The sequence below is a fragment of the Coffea eugenioides genome, chromosome 2 (genome assembly GCF_003713205.1).
Source record: "Coffea eugenioides isolate CCC68of chromosome 2, Ceug_1.0, whole genome shotgun sequence".
NCBI classification, from domain to species: Eukaryota; Viridiplantae; Streptophyta; class Magnoliopsida; order Gentianales; family Rubiaceae; genus Coffea; species Coffea eugenioides.
Window position 1 is genome coordinate 30,057,964 of NC_040036.1, and position 24,210 is coordinate 30,082,173.

At 35.5% G+C, this 24,210-nt stretch overlaps 5 protein-coding genes and 1 non-coding gene across 7 annotated transcripts; 5 read left to right on the plus strand and 1 right to left on the minus strand.

Annotated features, from left to right (window-relative positions):
* Positions 1–215: 215 nt before the first annotated feature.
* TRNAS-GCU lies at positions 216–297 on the minus strand. Its single transcript has one exon. It is a non-coding gene; the product is annotated as a tRNA-Ser (tRNA).
* Positions 298–1,469: 1,172 nt separating this feature from the next.
* On the plus strand, positions 1,470–4,926 carry LOC113762127 (E3 ubiquitin-protein ligase RING1-like). Of its 2 annotated transcripts, none has more exons than XM_027305416.1 (2): positions 1,470–2,782; positions 3,589–4,583. In XM_027305416.1, the coding sequence occupies exon 1, from the start codon at positions 1,636–1,638 to the stop codon at positions 2,734–2,736; it is 1,101 nt and encodes a 366-aa protein (XP_027161217.1). In that variant the 5' UTR covers positions 1,470–1,635; the 3' UTR covers positions 2,737–2,782; positions 3,589–4,583. The 2 variants fall into 2 exon arrangements, with proteins under 2 accessions (XP_027161217.1, XP_027161216.1); XM_027305415.1 differs by lacking the exon at positions 3,589–4,583 and adding an exon at positions 4,591–4,926 and having other exon boundaries at positions 1,471–2,782.
* A 2,604-nt stretch (positions 4,927–7,530) lies between these two features.
* On the plus strand, positions 7,531–7,797 carry LOC113759433. The gene has a single exon (XM_027302009.1). It carries the CDS (start codon positions 7,531–7,533, stop codon positions 7,795–7,797), a length of 267 nt encoding a protein of 88 aa, XP_027157810.1.
* A 1,870-nt stretch (positions 7,798–9,667) lies between these two features.
* On the plus strand, positions 9,668–12,746 carry LOC113759434 (replication protein A 70 kDa DNA-binding subunit B-like). Its single transcript, XM_027302010.1, has 6 exons — positions 9,668–9,746; positions 10,425–10,503; positions 10,589–10,721; positions 10,824–10,981; positions 11,057–11,177; positions 12,387–12,746. Exons 1-6 carry the CDS (start codon positions 9,668–9,670, stop codon positions 12,744–12,746), a joined length of 930 nt encoding a protein of 309 aa, XP_027157811.1.
* A 1,987-nt stretch (positions 12,747–14,733) lies between these two features.
* Positions 14,734–17,397, plus strand: LOC113761660. The gene is made up of 3 exons (XM_027304738.1): positions 14,734–15,017; positions 15,148–15,259; positions 15,778–17,397. Exon 3 carries the CDS (start codon positions 15,845–15,847, stop codon positions 16,988–16,990), a length of 1,146 nt encoding a protein of 381 aa, XP_027160539.1. The 5' UTR covers positions 14,734–15,017; positions 15,148–15,259; positions 15,778–15,844; the 3' UTR covers positions 16,991–17,397.
* Positions 17,398–21,156: 3,759 nt separating this feature from the next.
* On the plus strand, positions 21,157–21,833 carry LOC113763266. Its single transcript, XM_027307025.1, has one exon. The coding sequence runs from the start codon at positions 21,309–21,311 to the stop codon at positions 21,570–21,572; it is 264 nt and encodes an 87-aa protein (XP_027162826.1). The 5' UTR covers positions 21,157–21,308; the 3' UTR covers positions 21,573–21,833.
* Positions 21,834–24,210: the final 2,377 nt, after the last annotated feature.

Here is a 24,210-nt window from a genome sequence, read left to right on the forward strand (position 1 = left end):
TGTGTCTACTATTTCCCAAAAGAACCAGGACCTCAATTTCATGCATCAAAACGTAATACTCCTCATTCCGTAATTATGCTTTAACTCAATTTATTTGATCAGCATCCTGCAGATTCTTCCATTAGCTATTAACTTTCTACTAAACAAACAAAATCCCACCAAAAATAAAAGTAGATTCACTTTTGTGTACACTGCAAAAAGTGGGAAAAAGAAATCGTCGCCTGAGAGATTCGAACTCTCGCGGGGAAACCCCATGTACTTAGCAGGCACACGCCTTAACCACTCGGCCAAAGCGACGCTGTTTATCTTTCTTTTCATTGTTATTTACTTCTCTAAAACAGATTGTTTTTCAGTGTCGAACTGTCAACTCATGAAGTTGACTCGTCCAACCAAAATAACCTACAGTACAGCGCACGACAAACTGATGGACCCCACTTTCCAAAATATAGTGATGGACCCTACCTTTGTCACATGTTTCAGTCCGCTCTTCTTTAATCGGATTGTTTGAGCGGTCACTAATTAAAATTCTCAAAAAATGTTGGACACATTTGTGGAAATTATTCTTGGTTAAAGTCTTTACCGTGGAATACTTGAATTTTGTAGGTAAAGATTGAAAGTTGGGAAAAGAAATAAGTGACACTTAATGTGATACACAGTGTATTACACACTCAAATGTATTAAATCTGTCATTTAACAATTCAGGGCTCGTTTGATAAACTGCAAATTAAAGCCTGAAATCTGAAAATTAGTGTTGAAAGTATTAAGTTACTAAATTGTTCAAGTTATACATGTTTGATAACTAATTGGATTATGACACTGAATTGAAATATTGCACAAATATTATGTTTCTATTTTTAAAAAAATTGCCTTTATTTGTGTATGTGGAGAAAAAAATGTATGCGTGTGTGAGAAAGAGAATAATGAAATAATAAAAAATGGTGTTTAAGTGCGTATATTTGTATAGAAGAGGCTGTGTGTGCATGCATTTATGTCTGTGTGTGTATTATGTATATGAAAGGTGTAGTATGTGTAATCAATTTAAAAGATTAAGTGAAAAATTTTCACTTAAAATTATATATACTAATTAATTAGTGCTTATATGCCCCAACGGGTAGTTTGATGGTAACCTCTTTGGGTCTTTAGTCAGAGGTTATCAGTTTGACTCCCGCTGGTTATCGTGTGGTACATTTTTTGGATGAACTCTGTATTATCGTAGGAGGAATAGTCCAGCGTAAGTTAGATATCTTTTGTGTCAAAAAAAAAATTAGTGCTTAATATATCAAAGGGTAAAACATTTTATTATGAATCCAAAAAAGCTACGTGTGAATTAATTTTCAGCAATAGACTTATCAGACGGACCCTAAAACCAGATGTACAGGCAAATGGCTCAAGGGGGAAGAGACCCCCTTATGAATGAATTAATTTTCAGCAATGAGTTATCAAACGGACCCTAGATCTAAGAACAAATGGCTCATGAGGGAAGAGACCCCTTTACTTGTTTTTTCCGTTTTATATCTTTAACTTGGTTTCACCGCTTCCCTCTCACTTGAGAATAAAGTACCAAAAAATTCCTTTACCCGGTAAAATAAATCCTCCTGAATTTTTTTAATTCCCCGCGACTCACGCCAAAAAAAAATGTCAATATCCCCACCCACCACCACCACCACCAATAACAACAGCACTGCCGCCACCGTCGCCGGAGCTACCAACTCCACCACCGTCCACCACCAGACTTACTGGTGCCATGAATGTGACATGAGTGTCCTCCTCGAACCTCTCTGCTCCTCCACCCCTTCCACCACCTCCACCACCACTTTTCCACCTATCTGCCCTCACTGCCGCCATGACTTTCTTGAACAAATGGACTCCTTCACCCCTTCTCCCCATCCCAACCCCACCAATCTCTACCCAAATCCCCTATCATTCTTTGAACCCTTTTCCCCAATGGATCCCATAAGCCCCTCCGAAGACACCTTCCTCCTGGAAAGCCCATATCTCCACCGCCTCATCCACCACCTCATGACCAACGCCAACAACATCCCCAACCAAACCAACCCCACCCCACCTCAATTCAACTCCCCAGCTTCCAAACATGCTATAGAATCCCTCAGCCATGTAATTGTAGACTCTGCATTTCTTGATTTAGATCCCTCTTTAGTCTGCCCAGTCTGTAAAGACCAGTTTCATGTATCTTCTGAGGCAAAAGTATTGCCTTGTAATCATACTTATCATGCTGATTGCATTGTCCCCTGGCTCGAGATGAATAATTCGTGCCCGGTTTGTAGGTATAGGCTCCCTAGCGAGTCTGATGAGAGGAAAAAGAATGAGGCAGTACGGGGGAGGGAGACTTTTATTGGGGCGGCGAGGTTGGATGAGTTGTTGGATGATGAGCAAGATTTATTCGGGTTTACTAGTATTTTGAGGAATGTTGTGAGGAGGCAACAGTATAACAATGGAAATGATGATGAGGAGTATAGTAGCAGTTGGAATAGGAGGGTTCAGTGGGATAATGACGTTTTGTTATCGCCAACGCAGATTGGGGAGGCTGAGGGTGTTGGTGTGGGTGGTGGAATTGGGGCTCATGTAGAGAGGGCTAATAGTGCGGAGACAGTGTCCAGTTGGCCGAGGTGGCCAACGGAGGGCGGTGCTAGCGGGAGTGGAAGTGGAGATGGGGAGATTGGTGTTGGTGTGGCTGGTGGAGAGGCAGTGATAAAGGGGGATGCTGTGAGGTCTTGAGTTTTGGGAAGTCTTTATTCAAGCCATTCTGCATAGAAGATTAGAGGTAAAATTGATTCTTTTGTTGGGTGCTCAAACGTAAATTGGTGATTTGTGTTTAAATGTGTTAAGTGATGTTGGTGATATGTGTTTAAATGAGTTAAATGTGTTAAGTGATGTTGGTGATATGTGTTTAAATGTGTTAAGTGATGTTGATTCCTGGATTTTTTGTCCTGTCAGGTATTATTGTTAATGGAAACATTGCCTGGTATTAAGTGACTGTGGACGTTTTATTCGTGTGAATTGCCAAAATGGATAGACTGTTGAATTCAAGTCAATGTCGAAATTGGTTCATTTCTTCATTTAAAGCTTTAGATCTGTTTCATATATTTTTTTGAGGTTTTGGCCTCTGTTTTGTCATGGCATTATTGGGAAGTCTTTTGTACAGATTATCACATGTGCCAATTATCTGGCCACTAGAATACATACTCCAAAACCCATTGTCTTCGATTATGTGAAAGGAGAAAAGTAAACATTATTCTAGGCTATCATCAAGCTTCAAATTTACCAGTAGCAACTGATGTTACTGCTTACGATTGCAATGTTGCTTAGGATGAAGATGATTGATGCCCACTTAAATGACTAGGAGTCAAGAGCATACTGTTGCTTGTATTGGAGTGGCCTTGTAATTATGCAGCTTTATCATATAATTGGATTTTGCATGTTAGATTAATTACTAATGCTTTTGTTTGTGCTTGGGACTTTGTGGTCTTAGTAAAAACATTCCCAGACAGCACTCATTGTGTTTCTGCTTATAACTTTCCCGTTGTTCACTTGGTAATTCTCTAATTATGGCTGTCTTGAACTTGGTAGATAAGCTTAAAAAAGACAAATGATCAAAATCTGAAATTTTTTCGTGTGTCAGCCCCATTTGCAGGTACTGCGCTCTTCAACATGTCCTGTGCTTATAGAACTAGGGATAACTTTTTTACTCTACAATTATAAGCTTGAATTTTGCTATTATGTAGTAGTAAATTCTGGTTGTGTTTGCAGCATTTCTCTTTAACATGTTGTCTTTGTTGAAAGTAAGGCACTCTTTGACCTTTTGATTTGGATAACATGATTCTGCATGGCACATAAGTTGCAAGCACATAGTAGTAAATTCTAAATGCACATAGTATATTGTTTCCGGGGTGCTGCATTTAGGAGTTGTAATCTGGCTCTGGCTGAATTTATGGATGAGAAACTATTTTCTTTTTCTTTTTGTAACTTTCCTCTTTACAACTGTCTCCAAGCAGTGTTGTTTGGTATGTCTGGGTCACAGGTTGAGTTGCTTGCAGCCAATCAGGTTTTAATCCCGTTTTATCTGTTACAATTTCGGCATTTATACTTAGTTTCTCTTGATATTTTTTTTATGACACTGCTTGTAAAATTCCATGAGCTGCGGGTATCGTCCACATTATACTGGCAACAAGTTTTATGCCTGTGTACGGCTTCATTGTACTGTGGTGAAGGACTTGATGCATTAGCTTTGGTACCAGCACCTCATCATAACTTTATTGCTACTTTAGGGTGTATTGATGCTTCTGCAAATATGGAAGATTCCTGCGATGATCAGTTACTCTAACGATCTAATTATTCTTTAGTTCTGGTGGTCTATGTGGATGCTTTCATGTTTACTTGAAATCAGTTTGCTCCCAGAAAAGCAATAATGTGATCTTGGGAAGGTCTTTGACATGCGTGCATTGCTACCAGTGAGCCACAAACTTTGTGTTTGTGGAATTTGTTTTTATCTATCTAATTTTCATGTTTTTGCAGATTGTTTCAAGCAGCAATAAGGCTTCCCTTCTAACATAATTTGAATTTTATCTGCAGATTATGTATAGGCTATAGCTCTTAGGTGCCGGCATGTAAATTGCCTCGCCATGTCTAAATGACATTGAAGGATGAGGCTTCTTTGCAATAATGTGATGTCAAGTGTATAGAGCTCCTCTTATTTTCACCTCCTGATACAGAGTTGACAGGAGTCAAAGTATTGGTTGTAATAAACTTGTATGCACCAATTATTCCTGAAACTTTGATTTATTTTCTTTCAAACCGAGATAGAGCAGGATTTGATGTTAAAATTTAGGACAGTTACATTTCATCATTTAAAAAGCTATTCAAGTTTTGGTTGGTAAGGCTATGGTGACCTTTCTATCCCTCTCCCTATTTCCTCTTGCCTTAGTTCTTCACCATGGCCAAATGTCATCTCCAGAATGCTTGCGATTGCCAAGTATGACGCTTACCTGCACATTTTAAATTTGTTATCTTTCTGGGTAGCCCTTGTTCTTAAGCATGTTTTGGCAGTTGCTTTATCTGTTTCACTCTTATAACTTGGCATTATCCCCTCCTAGTGTGGAATGAATCACAGGTTTTAACCATGGTATAACTTGATGGCTACATTGCTTATACCTAGAAGAGCATGTCAATGATGCATGTGGTTTTAAAGATCAAAGGTTGGCTCCTGCCTTAAACTCTGTCCTTATTGGACCAGAATTTGACTCACTTCTGGCATTTGCAGCACATATTCCCCTTTCCAAAAGAGAATATCTGATGTTTTAAGCTTTGTGATTTGTCCATCATGACGTGGAAAATATGAAGAATTGGATCCTATGACAGCAAAAAAATCTTGCATTCTTGATTTGCTGCTTGCCTTTCCCTTTCGTGCAGCATTGGATTTCACAAATCTTTTCGTTTATCTCATCTCGTTTGTTGGTTGCGTGAAGAAGCCTTTCAACATCTTGGTTCTTCTTTTGTTATGTAAGATTCTTTGACATGGCATATGTATGTTGGACATATCTTTCAGGATGCCATTGCAACGATGAAATAGATGTATTATAATCCTGCTTAAGAACAAAACGGAAAATTTTATTATGGTTTTCAATACATATTCAAGGGACCTCTTTTCTGAACTCAAATTTACTGCAAAAAAGTGGAACAACTTTGAACTGATTGCGTTGGCCAAAAGTAATTCAGACCTGACATGATTTGCTCTCCTAACTAAACTATGTTAAGATCTCAAATAGTTCGTGTTGGAAAAAATGTCAATTTAGTTCACTTCCCCAAGCAAATGAGTTGAGGAAAATGTAACGTTTAACTAATGCAAAAAGCAAAAAAGTGTAAATAGTTTGTTACCCTAAACAAACTGGTGTGTAAAGGATGCAATACAATCTAATACAAAGTAAATTGTACTGGATACAAAAGAATAAAGTTCTAACAGAGACATCTTTGATACAAAGCCTACCACATTTTTTCAATTTTTGGTAGGAAAAAGTTTGAATATATTTGGCTCTAATCACCGCCGTGAGTCAGGATTTGCCCTTTGTACCATATATTGTTTACAAGGGTTGGGTGGGTTTGGCATCAGGGCATATCTTTGGGATTGTAAGCCCCTTATAACGGTTTTATAGATTGCTTACCAATACAGTTTTCATATTGACAACGACATTCAAACACTCGATCTTTTGTGATGAAGTGCTTCATCCTTATTAACTGGATCAACTTGTGTTGGCTATCATTTTGCTAATTGCGAGTTGTGCCTGTAATTAATTCAGTTGATACAAGAGTAAGAGGTAGAAATTATAACGTAAAATTGCAGCAAAAGCCCCATAATTAACATGGTTCTGTTTTGTTAACTTTAGGAGGAAAAGCATGAAAACCTTTACCATCTAAGGTGAATCATGGACGCTATCTTTAATTTAATTTCTAGAAGAACTATTTTAACATGACACCTAGAACTATCAACCCAAGTCGCTAAAATTGCAAAGAAAGGAATGAGAACACAAATAAAAATAATCATAAACTGAGATATCAAAAAGGAAATTAAACTATCCACTACACAAGCCGCCTTGAATAATTCTGACTAGTCTGAACTTACATAATTTTTTAGCCATTTTAAATTTATACCCCTTTTTATACTCATGATTTGAGCAATGACGTTTCACCAAATCCTTCTCTTTTTTTTTTTTCAAAGAAAGAACTAAGAGAAAAGGGGAATGAGTAATGGTGTCCCTAACTTGCGAGTTTGCCGTCATTGTCAGGGCTTTTTACGTGTTGCCTTGAAAATTATTCAATACACACAACACGTAATATTGACATTTGACCATATTCTGAAACTTTATTATTTTATGCCCTATAATTGCAGTCAATCTTTTAGCACGAGAGTTTCTCAATAAACGTATTATTCATTAGGCAAATCAGAGTTAAAAAAAAAAAAAAAGAGAGAGAGGGAAAATGGTTAAACATGTAAAGTCGTTTGGATTGTTATTTTCTAAGACAAAATTTTAATGCTCTCCGTAAATATATTTTTCAATTACTTTTTGCACTTCATATACATCAAATCCCTGTAGTACACTTTTATCTACTAAAACTTCAACAAAAAAAAAAAAAAGAAATCCAAATTCTCACAAATTCTAGCTCTTAATCATTAAAAGCCAGTCATAATGATACACTTAAATCGATCAGGAATTTATACAACAAATGTACAAGGATAAGTGGTCAATGCCTCTGGTTGATTATCTCCAATATTAGCAAGTCCTACAAGTCACAACTAGGGTGCATATTACCAGGCAGACAGGAAAGTTCCTGTCTCCTGTGTCCCGGCCTCTAGTCAAAGAGGTACTACGCCACTTCATTTTTCTTCCTCGACGCTGCATGTATAAAAGGAGGTTTTGCATGAGGCTCATCTCAACTTATTTAACAATATTCTTTCTTTCGATCATAAGTCGTTTACACTTCTGATCAAAACCCTTTTCTTCTCGATCATTTTTAGCCATGGAAATCGTAGAAAACTTGGGAGATGTATTGTTTAAAGTGGGCTTGTTTGTTTTAGTTCAAGCTCTAGTGTATCTTATTTTATCCCAGTCTTCCAACGTCTTCTCCAACACACAAAGGTCCTTTAGTTTCAAGCCTGCGCGGTCGATCAGCATTCGGCGGATGGCGGCAGCTTTGGCGGATATCCCGGCCGGAGGAGAGTCGTCTCCTACTGCTAATTATGGAAGATCTCTCACCAGACAGAAGTCAACCTTGCAGGAATATTAGTCTGATTGATTATTCTGGAGGAGTAGAATAGTTTTCCATAAAACTTTATGCCTAGATTTTGGGGGTGATTTCACGATTATTATTATTAGTATTTTGATTTTGGTGTTTTTAGCCTTCTAGGTTTTGCTTTGTTCCTTGAGAGTAGTTGAAACACAACTCTTTTGATTCTTTTGTAAATATGGATTTCTGTTGGTCTCAACAATAAATAATTTGCTTTTCTTTTTTGGGACTTTGAAGTTTACTGTTATTGGATTTAAAGTAACAGAAAAGGTTTTTGGCTACTTCAATATATATTTTTTTGGTGGAAATATCATGTTACTGAGGGATCGATTTTAAAAGATGGATTAGTTATTTGATATTTTGATCATTGGTGAAAGTCATACATTGCCATATTTGCTTGGATACAAAATTATCTGAAATATTTACATTATAAATATATTTTTCAATTCCCTTTTTTGTATTTCAATTACGTTTTTATTTCACATATATCATATCATAAAAAGTGCTACAGTAATTATTCTAAATAATATTTCAAATAATATCCTATCCAAAGGCATAGATTTTCACAATTTAAGAGGGGTAGACCAAACAATACTATATAATAAGGCAAAATGGTTTAACTTTGTTCGGATAGAGTATTATTCCAAATAATTATTTAGAATAATTACTGTAATATTTTTTGTGATATGATGTATGTGAGATAAAAAGATGATTCAGAATATAAAAAGGTAGATTGGGAAATGTGTTTATGATGCAAGCGAAATTTTTTTTTGAAAAAATTATCTATCAAATAATTTGTTTCCGATCACCATTCTATAATTGATGAAACTTTTAGGCAATCCTAAACTGATCCAAAAGTTGACAAGGTTTGCCTAACTTGATAGAGGAGGAGTTGGTGCTTAGTTTACAGAAAAATTGCGTAATATGGTCCAATATAATATCTACCTTGTTTATAAGAAGGAGCAAGGTTTAGTGTTTTCCTTTCCTTATGCCATGTGGCTTCTTAATTATCTGACAAGTGGCAACGTACAATGTTTCTTGCAAATTGTCTAAAGCTTTCTCTTGTCCGAAGCCTTATATTTCTTTCTTTTGGCATTGAACCGTTCCTTTCTCAATTCTCGTTAGTGCTCCCCTTATCTTTTGCTATAGGCTTCTTAATTCTCTAACAAGTGGCAAAGTCAAATATTCCTTGCAACTTGACCGAAGCTTTTTCCTTCTGTGCATTGCACTGTTTCTTTCTCAGTCAGATTGCCGTTGAAACCTTTTCCTCCTTTCTCTCTACCACATGGCTATTCTGAGCAAAAATTCGGCGCACCTATTCTGAGCAAGTCCAATTCCTAACGCCTATACTATCAAACCCAGCAGGTCAGCAACCCTCTCAAGCATGTAAAAAGTTTGGATTTTTTCATGATTTGGGAGATGGGCTTTGTGAGTTCCTTCTTCAAGCCAGTGGGTCAATTGCTACTCCTGCAGACGTTTGATTTGCTGATCACTCACATGGTGTTTGTACTTCAGAGGAGGAAAATTGGGAGCAAGTGAACTACTTAACCCATTTCTGTATCAATTTCATGTTGCCCAATTGTTGGACACTCACGTGATAATTGTACTTTAAAGGAGTGAAATTGGGGATTTTTTGTTAGATTAGGTATGGCATTCTATTCTCATTAGCTTTGCTATTCAATTTTCCGCTCAAATCATGCTTTTTATTCAATTCTCATCAGCCGTACGATTATAATGAGAAATATCTGTTTAGATGTGATTTTCCCCTTATTCCAGTTATGATAAGAAATAGGTTTCCTATTCACTTAGCCTGTACCTTTTCCAGTGACTTATGAAATCAAAAAAATGGAATAGACGTATTTATCAGTGCATGGTGCTGGCTCCTCTGCCTTATGAACTGCAAGAAGAAGCCTCCGAGTCTTTACATCTTGTTCTCTGGAGTCTCTTTGGTGAGAAAAAATCTTCCCCTTTTTTTTGGCAAATTTTCCACGTATAAATAATACATAGATTAATAAATTCTAATATACATATATGCTTCAATTGATAGGTTCCTTTTGCTGCGGTTCCTCTAAGGAATCCTTTAACTTGAAGGTCAGTTTGTTGTCTTTCTTAAATCTATGAATAGCTTTTCTTCATTTATGTGACTATATTTTCATAAGTAAAATTTCACTTTTCCCTTTTCTTTTTAGTAGTTTTTTTTTCAGTTTCTGCTTCATTTATTTTAAGTTTATTGGTGCTATTTGTTTTGTGTGATCTTTTGTGAAACAAATGATTGCTTATTTGAGAAGGTGATTTTGTTAATATTGACAGTTATACTTTTTCTGCAAATAAAGCACAATAAATAAAGGAGAAAATTGGTAAAACCTTAAAGCTTGATGCAAACATTCTTCATCATCCACTCCAAACTCCAGTGATTGATGACATTTTTAAGAGTCCAATGAGCCTGTTGATGACTACAACCCTTTGGTAATCTTCTTTTGTGTCCTGTTGCAACCCTTTGACAATTGTGCGGCTGCAACCCATTCAGCTACCCATTCACCTAAAAAAATAAGCCAAAAATGAAGATACCAATCATTGGCTTTTAAATTGCTCTATTACTTAATGAAAACTATCGCTTTTATTATTAGACTTATCTCTGACAACCAAGCCTGGGAGTGACCTTCTGATTAATCCTCCCACTTCTGAAGCAAATGCACTCAAAGAATGGTACGTATGTTCTTTGATCATTTAAGTTAAACTTTTCTAGATCCCTTTGATAAATTATAGTCTGTTACATTAATTTTTTGGATAGGTATAATGCAAATAAAGAAGAAATTGCAGAGTTGATACAACAAATGACATACAAAGATTCATCTAAGCTGTTGCCACCTCCAAGTGCTAATGACATGATTAGTGTAGCCAATGCACTTAACACACTCAAAGATGTATCTTCCCTTTTCATTTATATCCTGATTTATATCTTTTAGGCATCCAAAATAATGCAAGACTCAGGTGTTCTTCTTTCTGTTCACAAAAACATCTATTAGGTGAAAACAGCTTGGATAACAGGAAAAATCAGTTTGATCCCTGGGCAACAAAAATTCTGGTTTGAAGCATGTGAGAACTGCCAAAAGGCTATCAATGTTGACGTAGGATGGGTTATGAGATGCTCATCTTGCAAAGAAGAGAGTAAAGTTGTAGCAAGGTAATTACCAAATTAAGTTTCCTTCTCTTGTAATGAAAAATTAGAATATAATATTTTATTTCCAATGTGTAATAGGACCCGAATTGGGATTACTGTGGATGATGGTACAGGCTCCATAAACATTGTTATCTTTGACCTTGATGCTGAAAAGCTTATCCCATTTACAGCTCTTCAATTCTGGGAAGCTCATAATGAGGTAAGCTAACAATCTTGGCAACAAAAATTTTTGCTACAAGTTTAACTCTTGCATGATAATATAACTACTAGCTTAATACATCTTACTTAATGTTGTCGATTCTTTTTCCCTTCATAGATTTCTTCATTTTTCCCTTCAACTACCATGAACTTCATGTGCCTATATTTCTGCTGCCCATTATAGTTTTCTATATTTCTGCTGACTTGAAAGTTTCCTATATCATGTGGACTATATTTCTGGTGGAATTGCCAGTTTCATTTTTGTTTTTCATTTTTTGGTTGTTTTTATGTGTGATACTCAGCCAGTTGGTTTGCCTGCTAATTTGAACTTTCATGCTTGTAGCCTTTTCTATTAGTTACTGAGGCCACAAACTGTCAAATTCTTACTATTGTATGAGGATAATTTATTAGTAATTTAGTTGTAAGAAACCTATAAAGCAAAAGAAGGGTGGTGGTATTCAGGGGAAAACAATGATAGCTGTCAATGGGTACATTTTTCTGGATAAGGTTCTGAGATTTGAGTCCAATTGAGCTATCCTGTAAATGGGATATCGAGTTACCTCTTCCAGCCCCTTCTTTGTCAGATTTGATTAGTTTTAAGTAAATAAGTAAATAGAAATTTTGTGCACAATTGAAACTGTATATTTGATACTAATAAAGTTTGTGCACGATTGGACAATTAGAGCATTGGACATTCTTCGCATGACAGATCCAATCTCAATCGAATTGGAACTGCATGTCCAAAATGAGTCAAATAATTTCAACAGACTCAGAATAGTCTGATGAGTAGGCACAAGTAATGACTACCGAATAATCTGATTTTTATGCTTCTTTTCTTGGGTATAAATACTGCTCTCACCATGTAAAAGTGTAATGATTGTAGGAAACAAAAGATTATTTGTCTTTGCCATCATTCACAGTAATTCCATAATGTCTTGGGTACAATATGTTTTGTTTCCTTCCATAACTTATGATTGGGATCTAATTCTTTTTACACAACATGAAGTTATTCAGAATTTGAATATCATTGCCCAAGTCAAAATCTACAATAAGAACTTCTACTTCCAAACAAATAGCTAATATTTCAGGATACACTTGCTAATTATTTATACTTTAAAACAAAAAATTGCAGGAGCTTAACTTTCTGCTGAACTAACATCTGCAATCGGAAAGCATTCGATTGTGTGTTTCATTCGCTACTATGAGGTAGATTATCAAGGCCAAGAAAGAAGGCAAGTATAATATTGTCAAGGCATACACTACTGAGGAATCAGTTCACATTCCAATGGCAATCACGACTGTAGAAACGAATGAAAAAATTCCAGACCTTCATGCTACTGTCCTGCAGTCTGCTAAAAAAAATGAAATTTTCAGTCCATCAACCAAAAAATTGCTTGATACCATCGCTAAATCTTCTGCTACTGCAAACAAAGTGCCACCCCCAGTGACCATAGCAAAAAGGACCTTGGTTTTTGGAACTGTGCCTTTTGAAATTGGTTTGAATTCTGCTGAAGCTAATACATCTACCTCGCTGCCCACCAATGCACCTGGAAGTCCCTTGAAGAAGTAGCGTGATAATGAACTCTGAACTTCCTTGAAGCCTTTTAAATTGCTAATTTTGCTAATGTTGAAGCACTTTACAGCTAAATTACTAATCTTGCATCTTTTGACATAATATTGAAATCTATTAAGAAATTGTTCTTTTGTGCACCTTAATGGATCTCAATATGTGATCTTTTGTAATTGCAACCTATCATTGCACTTTATATTAAGCATTCAGCAAGTCATCTCCTATCTCTGTAAGACTAACTTGCACTCGAAGATATCAAACTGTTTGTAACACTACTTGCCAATCTTTTGTCATCTTCTCTTATCTTTTGCAATGCTAATGGTTTTTTGGTTTTGTTTAGTCGTATATTGTTAGATGCATGCTTGATTGGTAATTTATAATTTTAAGAATGCTATTTCATAAACATTACTGTTAATCTTATTTTATACGAAAATATATGACAATAGATTATAGGGGGCCTAGGTTGTGCTTAGCATAACCGATAACCTCCTAGTAACCAAAGAAAGCGTTGCATCCGGCCAAATCGGCATTGGCAGCTGCCATATTGCACATTTATCAGCGCCTCAACTCCAACAGCCCTAGTCTGCCATATTCCAAAAAACTAATTATTAACTAAAGCGGGCTAGTCTTGATTGGGGAACGAGGTTCGTCTACCCTTCGATTGAAGTCTTTTGAAGAGAATAATCAGGAGATTAATTTTTTTATTCAAAAATTGTAATCCTCATAATATTTGATATAATACATTTGATATTTATCAAGTTTTCTTGTCTTTTATTTTAGATAATGAAATTTGTGCTTATACTATTAGTTTTGAATAAATGACCACTATATAAAATTTAAGTTTGCACATGTATCATGAATGTAACAGTAATAGTATATACATTGTTAATATACTTATATACTCATAAAAAAGGGATAATTTCAGAAACCTCCCTTGAGATTTTCAACAATTTCATTGACCACCTTTAAGGTTTACAAAATTACACTAATCTCCCATAAGGCTAAGGTTTTGGCAACAAAATCAGTCCAAGTCAGAAAAAATACCATTAAGAAAGTACTTTGAGAAGAGAGATAAAATTTTTATTCCATAAATGTCCTTTATACTTGTGTACAACTTGTATTGTAAATACATAAAAATATATTAATAAAAGTGAGGAACCAAAAATAAGTAACAATTGGCTTTCTCTACAAAGTTTGACCAACAGCTAGTGCATTGTATTACAACGGCTATTTTTCTTGTATTTGCCATTTTGCATGTGGCAATAAGAAGTATTAAGATGGATCTCATTTTCACTTGATGCAGCAAAAATTGAGGTGGAAAAATATTGATTTTGTGTGGATTTCACAAGTTGAAGGTGAAGTATAGGTGCAGAAACTATAGCTTTGTCAAGTTACAAGGGGGAAATCATGAAATTTACCTATATCCTTTAGCACCAATAATAAATATTGCAAGTGTAATTGCAAGGCAATTATGAAGATTTTTTAGAGTGAAAAAATCCAAACAAATATCAATTTGGTGTATCAATTTCTGAGAGTGAACAAATTTTTGAGACATCAATTGACACCATTTTGTAAGTGCAGGTTACTATTTATAATTAAAAAAAATTTCAACAGTTATTTTCGTGAATTAGTTACTAACAATTAACTAGTGTCCTAATTACTTAATTGTCAAATATTAACTTTCAATAAGACATAATATCTTAGCGTATATGAGTAATTTTCTCCTATGTGGTGTAAGCAATTGGACCCACAATGCTGCCAAGTGAGGTTAGTGTTATTTTGTAAATCTCAGGAGACGAATGAAATTGTTAGAAATCTCATGAGAGATTTTTGAAATGGGATTTCTGAAATTATCCCTAAAGAAAATTACCTAAGTTATTTGTGTTTTATCTTTTCTAGCAACTTTTTTTTTGTTCTGGGACAATTTGGTCATTTCAGTGCGCGGTGGTGTCTCTCTGTTCAGCCTCTCAGCAATTGGCGTTTGTCAAGTACTCCATATCCCTTGTGTATCCCAACCTCCTCCTGCGGCTTCTCCTCGTCCTTCCGCCGCTGCCTCCTCCTACTCCTCTTTAATCCCTTATTCCCCACCCGAATCCGCCTGGCGTCAGGCCTTTCTCTCGCTGTTTTTGTCTCCGTTGCTTTCTTCCCTCTCCTCTGTTTCACTATTTCTCTCTCCCTCCTGTGATGCTGAAATCGGTTGATCTATAGCATATATTTGATCATTGGTTGTGACGAAAATATTCTGTCAGAGATATGAATCAAAGGAACCAGGTAAGCACATACTAAAGCCTTCCTTTTCTTGTACTTCTAATCATCTGTACCTTGCTTTATCTCCAAAATTTTTGGTCGGTTTACTGATTAAGATACAATTTTTATTAACCTATTTAAATCTTTGGTGCAGCCATGATGGGAACCCAGACAAACCAAAACCAATTACCAGGCAGCTGTGTTTTTGTGACCGACAAATAAACGCAGAAAAACCCCCCGTTAGCAGAATCACAGGACCGATTCAGGTACCATCATCAGTTGAACTGGAAGTTCAATAAATGGCTACAAACATATTGTAGAATATTGGGTGGAATTTCTAGGCTTAATGGAGTGAAAAATTTGTTAACTTTTATACCGTGTTACAGAATATTATTGAGTTGCTTTTGAATCCACTTCACCTAATAGCAGAAGTAATCACCAGTTGAAAGTAATGATTAATGTTATGAATGACTGTTCAATTTTATGGGTGAAAGTAGCAACCTAGAAGTTCTGATTGTATTAAGCATATTATGGAATTTTGTGCTTTCCGAATGTATCAGCTTCTTTAGTACTAGTTTATGTGTTTTGCCTTTGAATTCTTGCCTATAAAGATCATATTTTCTGAAAACTAATTCCTCTCTTGTTTGCATTGTCATAGCTTAGTTTAGCTGAGTTTGAGAGTAAGCATGTTTATGGAGGGTTAATTCTTCGCTAGAAGTAGGTGAAATTGATTTTTTTTTCTTGTATAGCACCTGATGAAATGTTTCAATGAATTTCTCATCAGAGTTCATTTCTTTCGCAACACATCCTACCACTTGGCAAGATAATCGTAGGAGAAGATTTCAATCATTATGATGCCCAAAATCTCCATTGTCCTCCTCCGACTTCTCTCAGGCACCTGTGCAGCCACTCTTGTCAGATTCCTCATCCTTGGCTCTATCTTTTTTGTGGGTCCTACTTCTGCTCGTAAACCTCACATCGTCAATTTCCAATCACATAATCTTTTCCCTGAGTCATTCAAGTGGGACCCGAGAGCCCAACACTTCATAGTCGGATCCCTCCGCCACCCAACCCTCCTCTCAGTATCTGATGCTGGCGTGGCTGAAACCATCATCTCAGATTCTTTCCTCCCTCCTAACTCCTCCTTTGTGGGCCTCTCTCTTGACCGCCAGCGCTACCGCATCCTCGTTTGTGTCCACCGCCCCTCCTCCCCTGCCTACAATGCCCTCGCTGCCTACGACCTCTCTTCTGGCCGCCGCCTCTTCCTAACCCCTCTCCTCAGCGATCCAGACGTGAAATCTGACTCAGATGAATCCTCCGACGTTGCAAATGACGTTGCCGTTGATTTCTCTGGGAATGCTTATGTCACCAACTCTGGGGCTGACATCATTTGGAAAGTCAATGTCGACGGGGAAGCTTCCGTGTTTTCGCGGTCTAATGTCTTCAAATCTTATCCAGTGGACCTTACCACATCCTATCACAAGTGTGGTTTAAATGGTGTGGTTTTCAACTCGAAGGGGTATTTATTAGTGGTTCAATCAAATAGTGGTAAATTGTATAAAGTTGACATTGACGACGGAAGTGCATGGAGGGTGATTTTGAACAAGGACTTAATGGGAGGTGATGGACTTGCAGTTAGAAGTGACGGGGTTTTGTTGGTGGTTAGTCAAGAGAAGCTGTACTTTGTCAAGAGTGAAGATAGTTGGGGTGAAGGAGTACTGTTTGATGAAACTGGCCTTGAGGTTGAGAAGCAGGCCAGTGCAGTTACAGTGGGAGAGGAGGATAGGGTATATGTGTTATATGGGCATGTTAATGATGGTTTGATGGGAAGTGTGGAGAGGGATGAGTTTAGTATAGTGGAGGTTGAGTCAGAAAAGGAAAGTAAAGAAGAGAAAATTTGGTTGTATGTGCTGATCGGTTTGGGATTGGCTTATTTCATGTTTTGGAGATTCCAAATGAAACAGCTTGTCCAAAACATGAACAAGAAAACCAATTGAATTTTGTGGTTTTCTAACACACCCCCGCTTTCTCTTTCTGGTGGTTGTGACTAATGTGATTTCTGAATTTTGTAAAACTATGCAATTTTGAATGGGCAGACGAATACCACGGTTTTCATCACACTGACGCAGCAACCATTATTCTTACTTCAGACAGAGAAAAAACAAGATTTGATATTTAATCTTAGGTGATTTCAAGGCATTGTATAAAAAGCTGTAGAAGTTTTGTTGATATGGCTATTTCTGATCCTTTTCCCTATTTCCTCTTACCTTAGTTCTCCACTATCGGCAAATGGCATCAGACAGAAGTTTTGCCATTGTCAAATATGACCTACCAGCTTGCATATAATTGTTTTCTGGCTTGTTGGTAGTTATTTCTTATGAAGCATGTCTTGCCTGTTGCTTTATTGATTTTACTTTTGTAGCTTGTGACCGTCTCCTCCTAGTATATATGGAATGAAGCGCAGGTTGTAACGCTGGTACAACTCTATGTTTAAAATCGTTGGCTCTAGATGTGAAGTCATTTTTTTTGGGGGCCAGAATTTGACTTCTGGCATTTGCATCACATATTCTCCTCTCAAGAAAATAAGATAGCAGATGTTTTAAGCTCTTGTGACTTGGACATCAACTCTTTGACACCACGCCAAGAATTGAATCCTGTGACAGCAGGAACCTTGCATGCTCAAGTTTGCCTGTTTGCCTTCCCCTTGGTGCAAAGGGGGCTCTGCTTTCGTTATCCAGAATTCGAAGACATGGCATTTACAAGTTGGGCTGACCCTTTCAGCATTCCTATGAAGAAATAGATCGACTATAGTTTCTTATTTGAAATGAAAAAAGAAAAATTACCCTATGGGTTCTAGTACATGTTCTAGGGAGCTATTTTCTAAAACTCAATTGACTGCGTAGCATGGGAACAACTTCGGATTGCATGTGTTGACTCAAACAACACTAGCATAATTACATGCTTTACAAATTTTTCTACAATTACTACAGTAAGTTGCAATAAAATTTTAAACAAATATCCAAAAAAACTCATTTGTCAAACTGAGCCATAGTTCGTACGTATAAGAGCATAAACAGCTTGTTTTTTTGTTGGATAATTTTCGTTAGCTTATTTCCAATAAATATTTTGTTGCCAAAAACATGACCGGTAATTAATGCGAAAAACAAAAGATTAGAAACCTGTTTTGTTGGGGTTTGCCTTCATTAAAAAAAAAAAAAAAAAAAAAACCCTGTTTTGTTGTACGAAAAGTGGAGTGTGACGGATGTAAAAGAATAAAAGTTGCAAGGCAAAAGATAAAGCATAGAGTTGGAGGAAAAATAGAAGTTCTAACAGATAAACTGTTGGAAAATTGGCATTATACATCCTTTCAGTTTTCCATTCGTGCACGTATTGCGTTTCCCGAAGGAGTCAGTTCACACTTTGCTCGAATTAAGGGAGAGAGAGCACGCGTACGGCGTACACTACAACAAAAATCGCCTTGTTGACATGGTTCACTTTGTCGGCTAATAAAACTTTATCGTTTACTTTTGGAAGAAAAACGTGAGAATAAAATATGTTTCTTACACACAAAAAACTTTTAAAGCTTCTCATTCTCAACTATGGAATTCTGTAGCTCATAAGGTTCTCGAATTAGAGAGAATTGTAATTTTGGTCCTAAATGTTTGGGGTATGAGCGTTTTCAATCCCTAAAGTTTGGATGAAAGCAAATCTAGTCCCAGGTGTTTTAATTTTTATGTATCTTTAGTCCCAGTCACTACTGATTTTTACTAATTACTACTAGAATCATGTCATCCGCTAGCAATTAATTTTTGAAACAAATTAAAAATTTTTTATGGAATATCGTTGACCATAATCTATGATAAAAGATGACTAGTTAGTTACTCATGTGTGGTCACGTCAATAATTAGTCTTTAACATAATTTTTTTTATTAACCAAATTTTTGCTTTTGTGGGCTAGAGACTAATTACTCACGTATTGGCATGTCAGTAATTAGTCCTATTGGCATGTCAGTAATTAGTCCTGTTGTAGTACAAATTATGGACAGCAACACTTTTTCAAGTTTTTAAATTCTTTATAAAAAATCAATTGCCAATATGTAACAACACATGACCGGTTTTCGGTAGCAATTCATAAAAATCATTTAATAAGACTAAATGTGCTTAGAGATTAAAACATTTGGAACTATATTTGATTTTTTCAAAATTTTAGGGACTAAAAGCGCACATGCCCGGAATATTTGGAATAAAAAAAATGTAATTCTCTCATTCAAATTATGTCAGTAAACATTTTTTTTTTTTTCTATTAAAGGAGGAGCAGAATTTCAAATGTAAGGAGAGGGGTAAGGGATTAGAACCCGGACCTCTAATTCTTGAGGTCTCCACTTTTACCATTAAACCAAAGTCTCGTAAACTTAATCAGTAAAAGTATTACCTAAACAATTTACATACTACCATTGACCTTTTTGGTGATACTACAGTAGGACATTCTTGGCAAACTAACAGGTTCCACGACAAGAAACCTAAAATGAAGGGATGCTAAGTTGCCACGAACAGTGCTGCAATATGAACTTTCAACTTTTTTGCCATTTTAAATTGAAGGGATATTTTCAAAAACCTTTCTTGAGATTTCTCACTTTAAAAATTACAATTACCTCCTTAATTTGACACTTTGGTAATTAAAACTTAACATAGGGTAAAAAATTTAATAAATGTGCTAAAATGCCCTTGTCTTATAAAGTTCAATTTATTCTCCTAAACAATTGTAAAGTAATTTGGCACAATTATGAAAGGAATGGGTATCAAAATTTTCATGTTATTATTTTTTATTTGATAACCAATTATAATAATAAATCTATTGCTAAATTAGGCTACTTTTCATTGTGGTTTAAAATAGAGAAGAAAGTGCTATCTTGATTTTTTAAAAAGTTGTGGTCTAGTTCAATGGTGGAACTAGTTTGATAATGATTTTGGGCCATTTGTTTTCAGTTATTATTGATTTATTCTTGATTTTGATACAAAAAAATAAAAGTTGCAAAAAAATTGAATGATATCAAAAGTTAGGATTAATCTTTTATGTTAGTAAAAATGGGATGATATTAAAAGTTAAGATTAATCTTTTATGCACTAACAATACAGTGATTTTTTTACACTAGCAGCCTTGAATGTATGCCACACATGTGTGATTTAAATTTCAATTTTGAATTCATGTTATATGGCATAGATCTAAATTTATTTGTGTAAAAAAAAATATTTACATTAACAGTGTATAAAAATTATCGTAAAAGTTATCAAAAAAGTGTTACTAATTTAACGTTTGATCAGGATAGTGGTTAGGGACAATAATGATAGTTCTTCGGATTTTCTAATGAAATATAAGAGAAATGGATAACAAGAAAAATGGGAAAAAAATTGTAAAACCCATTTTTTTAGTATAAATATGGCAACAACGGAGTTTTATTAAAATATTAAGATTAATATTGTCATTTTAAATAGACAAATTAAGTAGGTATAATTTTTGAAACTTCAGAGGATGCTAAGTGAAATTATTAGAAAACTCGGGAGAGGTTTCTACAATTATCCCTAAATTGAAATCCTCTTTTATGCTTATGATACGAGCGACGATGCCTCTAAAGTCTCCGTCAATATCAAGCTGCTTACGTTACGTGTTGCCTTTGAACCATGTCAAGCTGACAATTATTCAAATCATCGATGGTGCAGGACACGTATGAATGACATTTGACCATATCCCAAACTCAAAATATTGCTTTAAATCAAGTCTGGGATATGGCCCTTTGCATAGTGACATGTATTATTCGAGTTGTCTGACTCCAAAGTTGCCAAGTTGATAATCCAATTACCCTGAAAGCAAAAGGGTCTATCAGAAAGGTGAAATCTAGAAAGTGCCTTTAATCAAGTCTCTTGTTGCTTGCAAATTCAAGCACTTAATCACGAAAAGTCAAATCATAATGGTATACTTTCCTACGATATTTGTGAAGTTATTGCGAATAATTCCAAAACTACAAGGATTGACACCTTGAGTTGATCATCTCCCTTGTCCCAAATTATCACGTGTTTCAAGTTTCTTAGTTCACACTTCTAGACAGGAAAGTTCCTGCTCGTAGTACCTTCCTCGGTCCCAACCAGTCAAAGCGGCCGGCCATCTTATTTTCTTCCTCTGGTCCTCATATATAAAAAGATGAGCTTTTGCACGAAACTTATCTCAACTTCTCAACTTCATTTTCTTTCGTTCATCGGTTTGTATACGCTTCTGATCAAAACCCTTTTCATCTTGATCTTTCTTGCTCAATTTTAGCCATGGAAATCGTAGAAAACTTGGGAGATATTCTGTTCAAGGTGGGCTTGTTTGTTTTAGTTCAGGCTCTAGTATATCTTGTTCTATCTCAGTCTTCCAACGTGTTCTCAAAAACACAAAGGTCCTTCAGTTTCAAGCCAGCTCGGTCCATCAGCATCCAGCGCATGGCCGCGGCTTTGGCTGATATGCCGGCCGGAGGCGAGTCGTCACCCACTGTAAATGATGGAAGATCTCTCACCAGACAGAGGTCAACCGCGCAGGATTGATTATAAGAGTTTTATAGCTTTGCATAAAACATTATGCCAAGATTTTGTTGATGAATTCGTGATTATTTTTTTGAACTTTGGTGTGCTTAGGTATTGGTTTGTTCTGTGAGTTAAGACACTATTCTCATTGTATTTTTGTATATATTATTGATCTTCATTTGTTCTCAACAACAACATTACAATTTGCTTTTAGTTTGAAAGTTTGAAGGTTTGTCATATGGTACTGGTACTTATTACCTGTATGAAATAAAGAGAAAAGGAATTGGGCTGCTTCAATATTTTTGTTTTATTTTTTTAGATATGTTATTTTACTACGAGATCGATTGGTTCAGCAAGTATTTAAATATGATTGAACGGAAAGTCTTTCACATTTTTATAAGGCTGCGATTGGTCATATCCCATAGGGGTATTGAATATTTGTCAAACTTCACATAACTTTGCAGAGGAGGAGCTGTCTTCTGTGGAGAAATTGCATACTTTAATGTAGTCCCGTGTAGTTAACAATTTGTGGCAACTTGACCAAATTGGCGTTGGCAAATGGCATATTTGCACAAGCAGAGACTTGTACATGTCGTAGAGAATGACTAACAGAACAGAAAAAATACGTCATAAATATTGATCAACGTTATTGAGCAGTGGCAATGGTCTTCTGTTACATACTAATGTGTAACAATCGTGTTACACACTCTCATGTATTGTATTGATGCGTGTTCTTTTTAAGAGTTTAACTCTAATTGAAGGTGTTATTATCATAGTTTATAATGTACCGGCACCAATCCATTAGAATATGTAACATGAAAGCTACACCCTAATACGTAACAAAAAAATTCATTGCCTCAGTAGGTGATATATCTTTAGTTCGTCACACGACAAATTGACATATTACATTTTGCATGTAGAAAAAAACATGAAAATATCTTCAGAATGAGGTTAAATTAGAGAGGATTAAGTTAATTTACCCAGGACCATCTACCATTTAAAGTAAAGAAATTATACAATTAGTGGTAGAACTAGAAAGCTAGAGTCAGGGATTCAATTTCTGATACCACATCAAATGTAATCATATTAAATTTCCAACTAAATGGTGTTTATATTAAACATACTTTTGTTTAACGTTATTTTTATAATTCTTTGACATCTAAGTTGTATTATAATGTAGTGGTAGTTTAAGAATATCAAAAGAGTTTATTGTTGGATTTACATCAATAACTAGCTTTAATTAGATCCAACACTGTAGTGAAGTGTAAGAATTAAGAATTTTTAATTTATTAAGAGAGGGCAATGTAAATAAGAAAGAGACATTAAAAAATATATATATATAGAGAGAGAGAGGGCAATATAGATAAGAAAGAGAATTTCAAAAAATATTAGGGGCAAAGTAGATGAGCATGAAAATTTCAAGAGATGCAAATAAGAAGCAAGTTTTAAAATTTTCAAAAATATAAACCTAAAAGGAAAATTTCTCAAAGTTGAAGGGGCCAAGTTGCTCACCCTGAATTCCATTTGGCTTTAACATGGCAAAAAAAAATTGAAGTGCTCAAAGAAATACTGAGCCTGTTTGGACAGGAGTTTATTTGAAATAATTACTGTAGCAGTTTTTGTGATATAATATATGTAAGATTAAAAAAAAAGTGATTAGAAAAATAAAAAAATGCGTTAAAAATATATTTATGATGCAAGTAAATAACTTTTGTAGAAATAATGCCTATTCAAAACACCACCCCCAATATATATATATATATATATATATATATATATATATGCCCTGCCAGTCTTCCAGTGGGCTTGAATCTCCGAAAGGGATCAGGCTACAAGTGTGTGCCCAGTCCGTGCATACAAATCTACATTGTAAGACAGAAGTTTGGAGGCTTTCCCGGGCCTTGCATCCTGGGCCATTGTGGGAAGTCGGAACGATCAAGGCCATACTAGTTAATAGTGATACCTCTATTTTTATTTGTACAGTTAATCCAAATTCAATTACGGTATGTGTCTGCCATTTAGGCACCTGATACCATATGTGTCTTATTTAGTGGAGAATCAATCCAGTAAAGAATTAGATCCTTTCGTTCTTACCAGCGATTTAGAATTGGGTAATTAAATAAAATTCACTTATCATCTTAAAATTGAGTTCCAACTTTCAATTGTTTTGTCTCATCCTTCTCTAAGATTTCTCTTCTGACTTCTCTAAAATTGAGGCATCTCAACTGTAAGGTGAAACATTTTATTTTACAGAAATAAAGTCACCTACTTAGGAATGCCATCGAATCAATAAAATTACATTTATATGCTGCCTGAGTCCATGTCTGGCGGGGAGGAGGGCTGCACCTGTTCAAGACAAACGATGTTGCCACCATGCAATAAGATTTGGAGAAAGGGATGAATAGGAAGATTGAAAGTTTGTAAGTAGGGTATAGGTTTTGAAATTTTTGTAAATGGGGTTTGAGGTTATTGTTTACGAATTGAAATAAATGCTAAATTTATCGATAACTAACTAAATTACTCTCGCAACAACGTGCATTCGGTTGACTATAAACGTACATCTCAATGAATAAGACTGTATATTTTGATGAATATAGGTATACATCTTATAAATGTTCTCATTTAAATCGACACATGTGCAACTGTAATAAATGTGTAC

Coding starts and splice junctions, on each gene's coding strand:
- LOC113762127 (XM_027305416.1), top strand. CDS start 1,636: ATGTCAATATCCCCACCCACCACCACCACCACCAATAACAACAGCACT.
- LOC113759433 (XM_027302009.1), top strand. CDS start 7,531: ATGGAAATCGTAGAAAACTTGGGAGATGTATTGTTTAAAGTGGGCTTG.
- LOC113759434 (XM_027302010.1), top strand. CDS start 9,668: ATGGTGCTGGCTCCTCTGCCTTATGAACTGCAAGAAGAAGCCTCCGAG. Junction 9,747..10,424: donor TGTTCTCTGGAGTCTCTTTG/GTGAGAAAAAAT, acceptor TTTTATTATTAG/ACTTATCTCTGACAACCAAG. Junction 10,722..10,823: donor CACTTAACACACTCAAAGAT/GTATCTTCCCTT, acceptor AACATCTATTAG/GTGAAAACAGCTTGGATAAC.
- LOC113761660 (XM_027304738.1), top strand. CDS start 15,845: ATGATGCCCAAAATCTCCATTGTCCTCCTCCGACTTCTCTCAGGCACC.
- LOC113763266 (XM_027307025.1), top strand. CDS start 21,309: ATGGAAATCGTAGAAAACTTGGGAGATATTCTGTTCAAGGTGGGCTTG.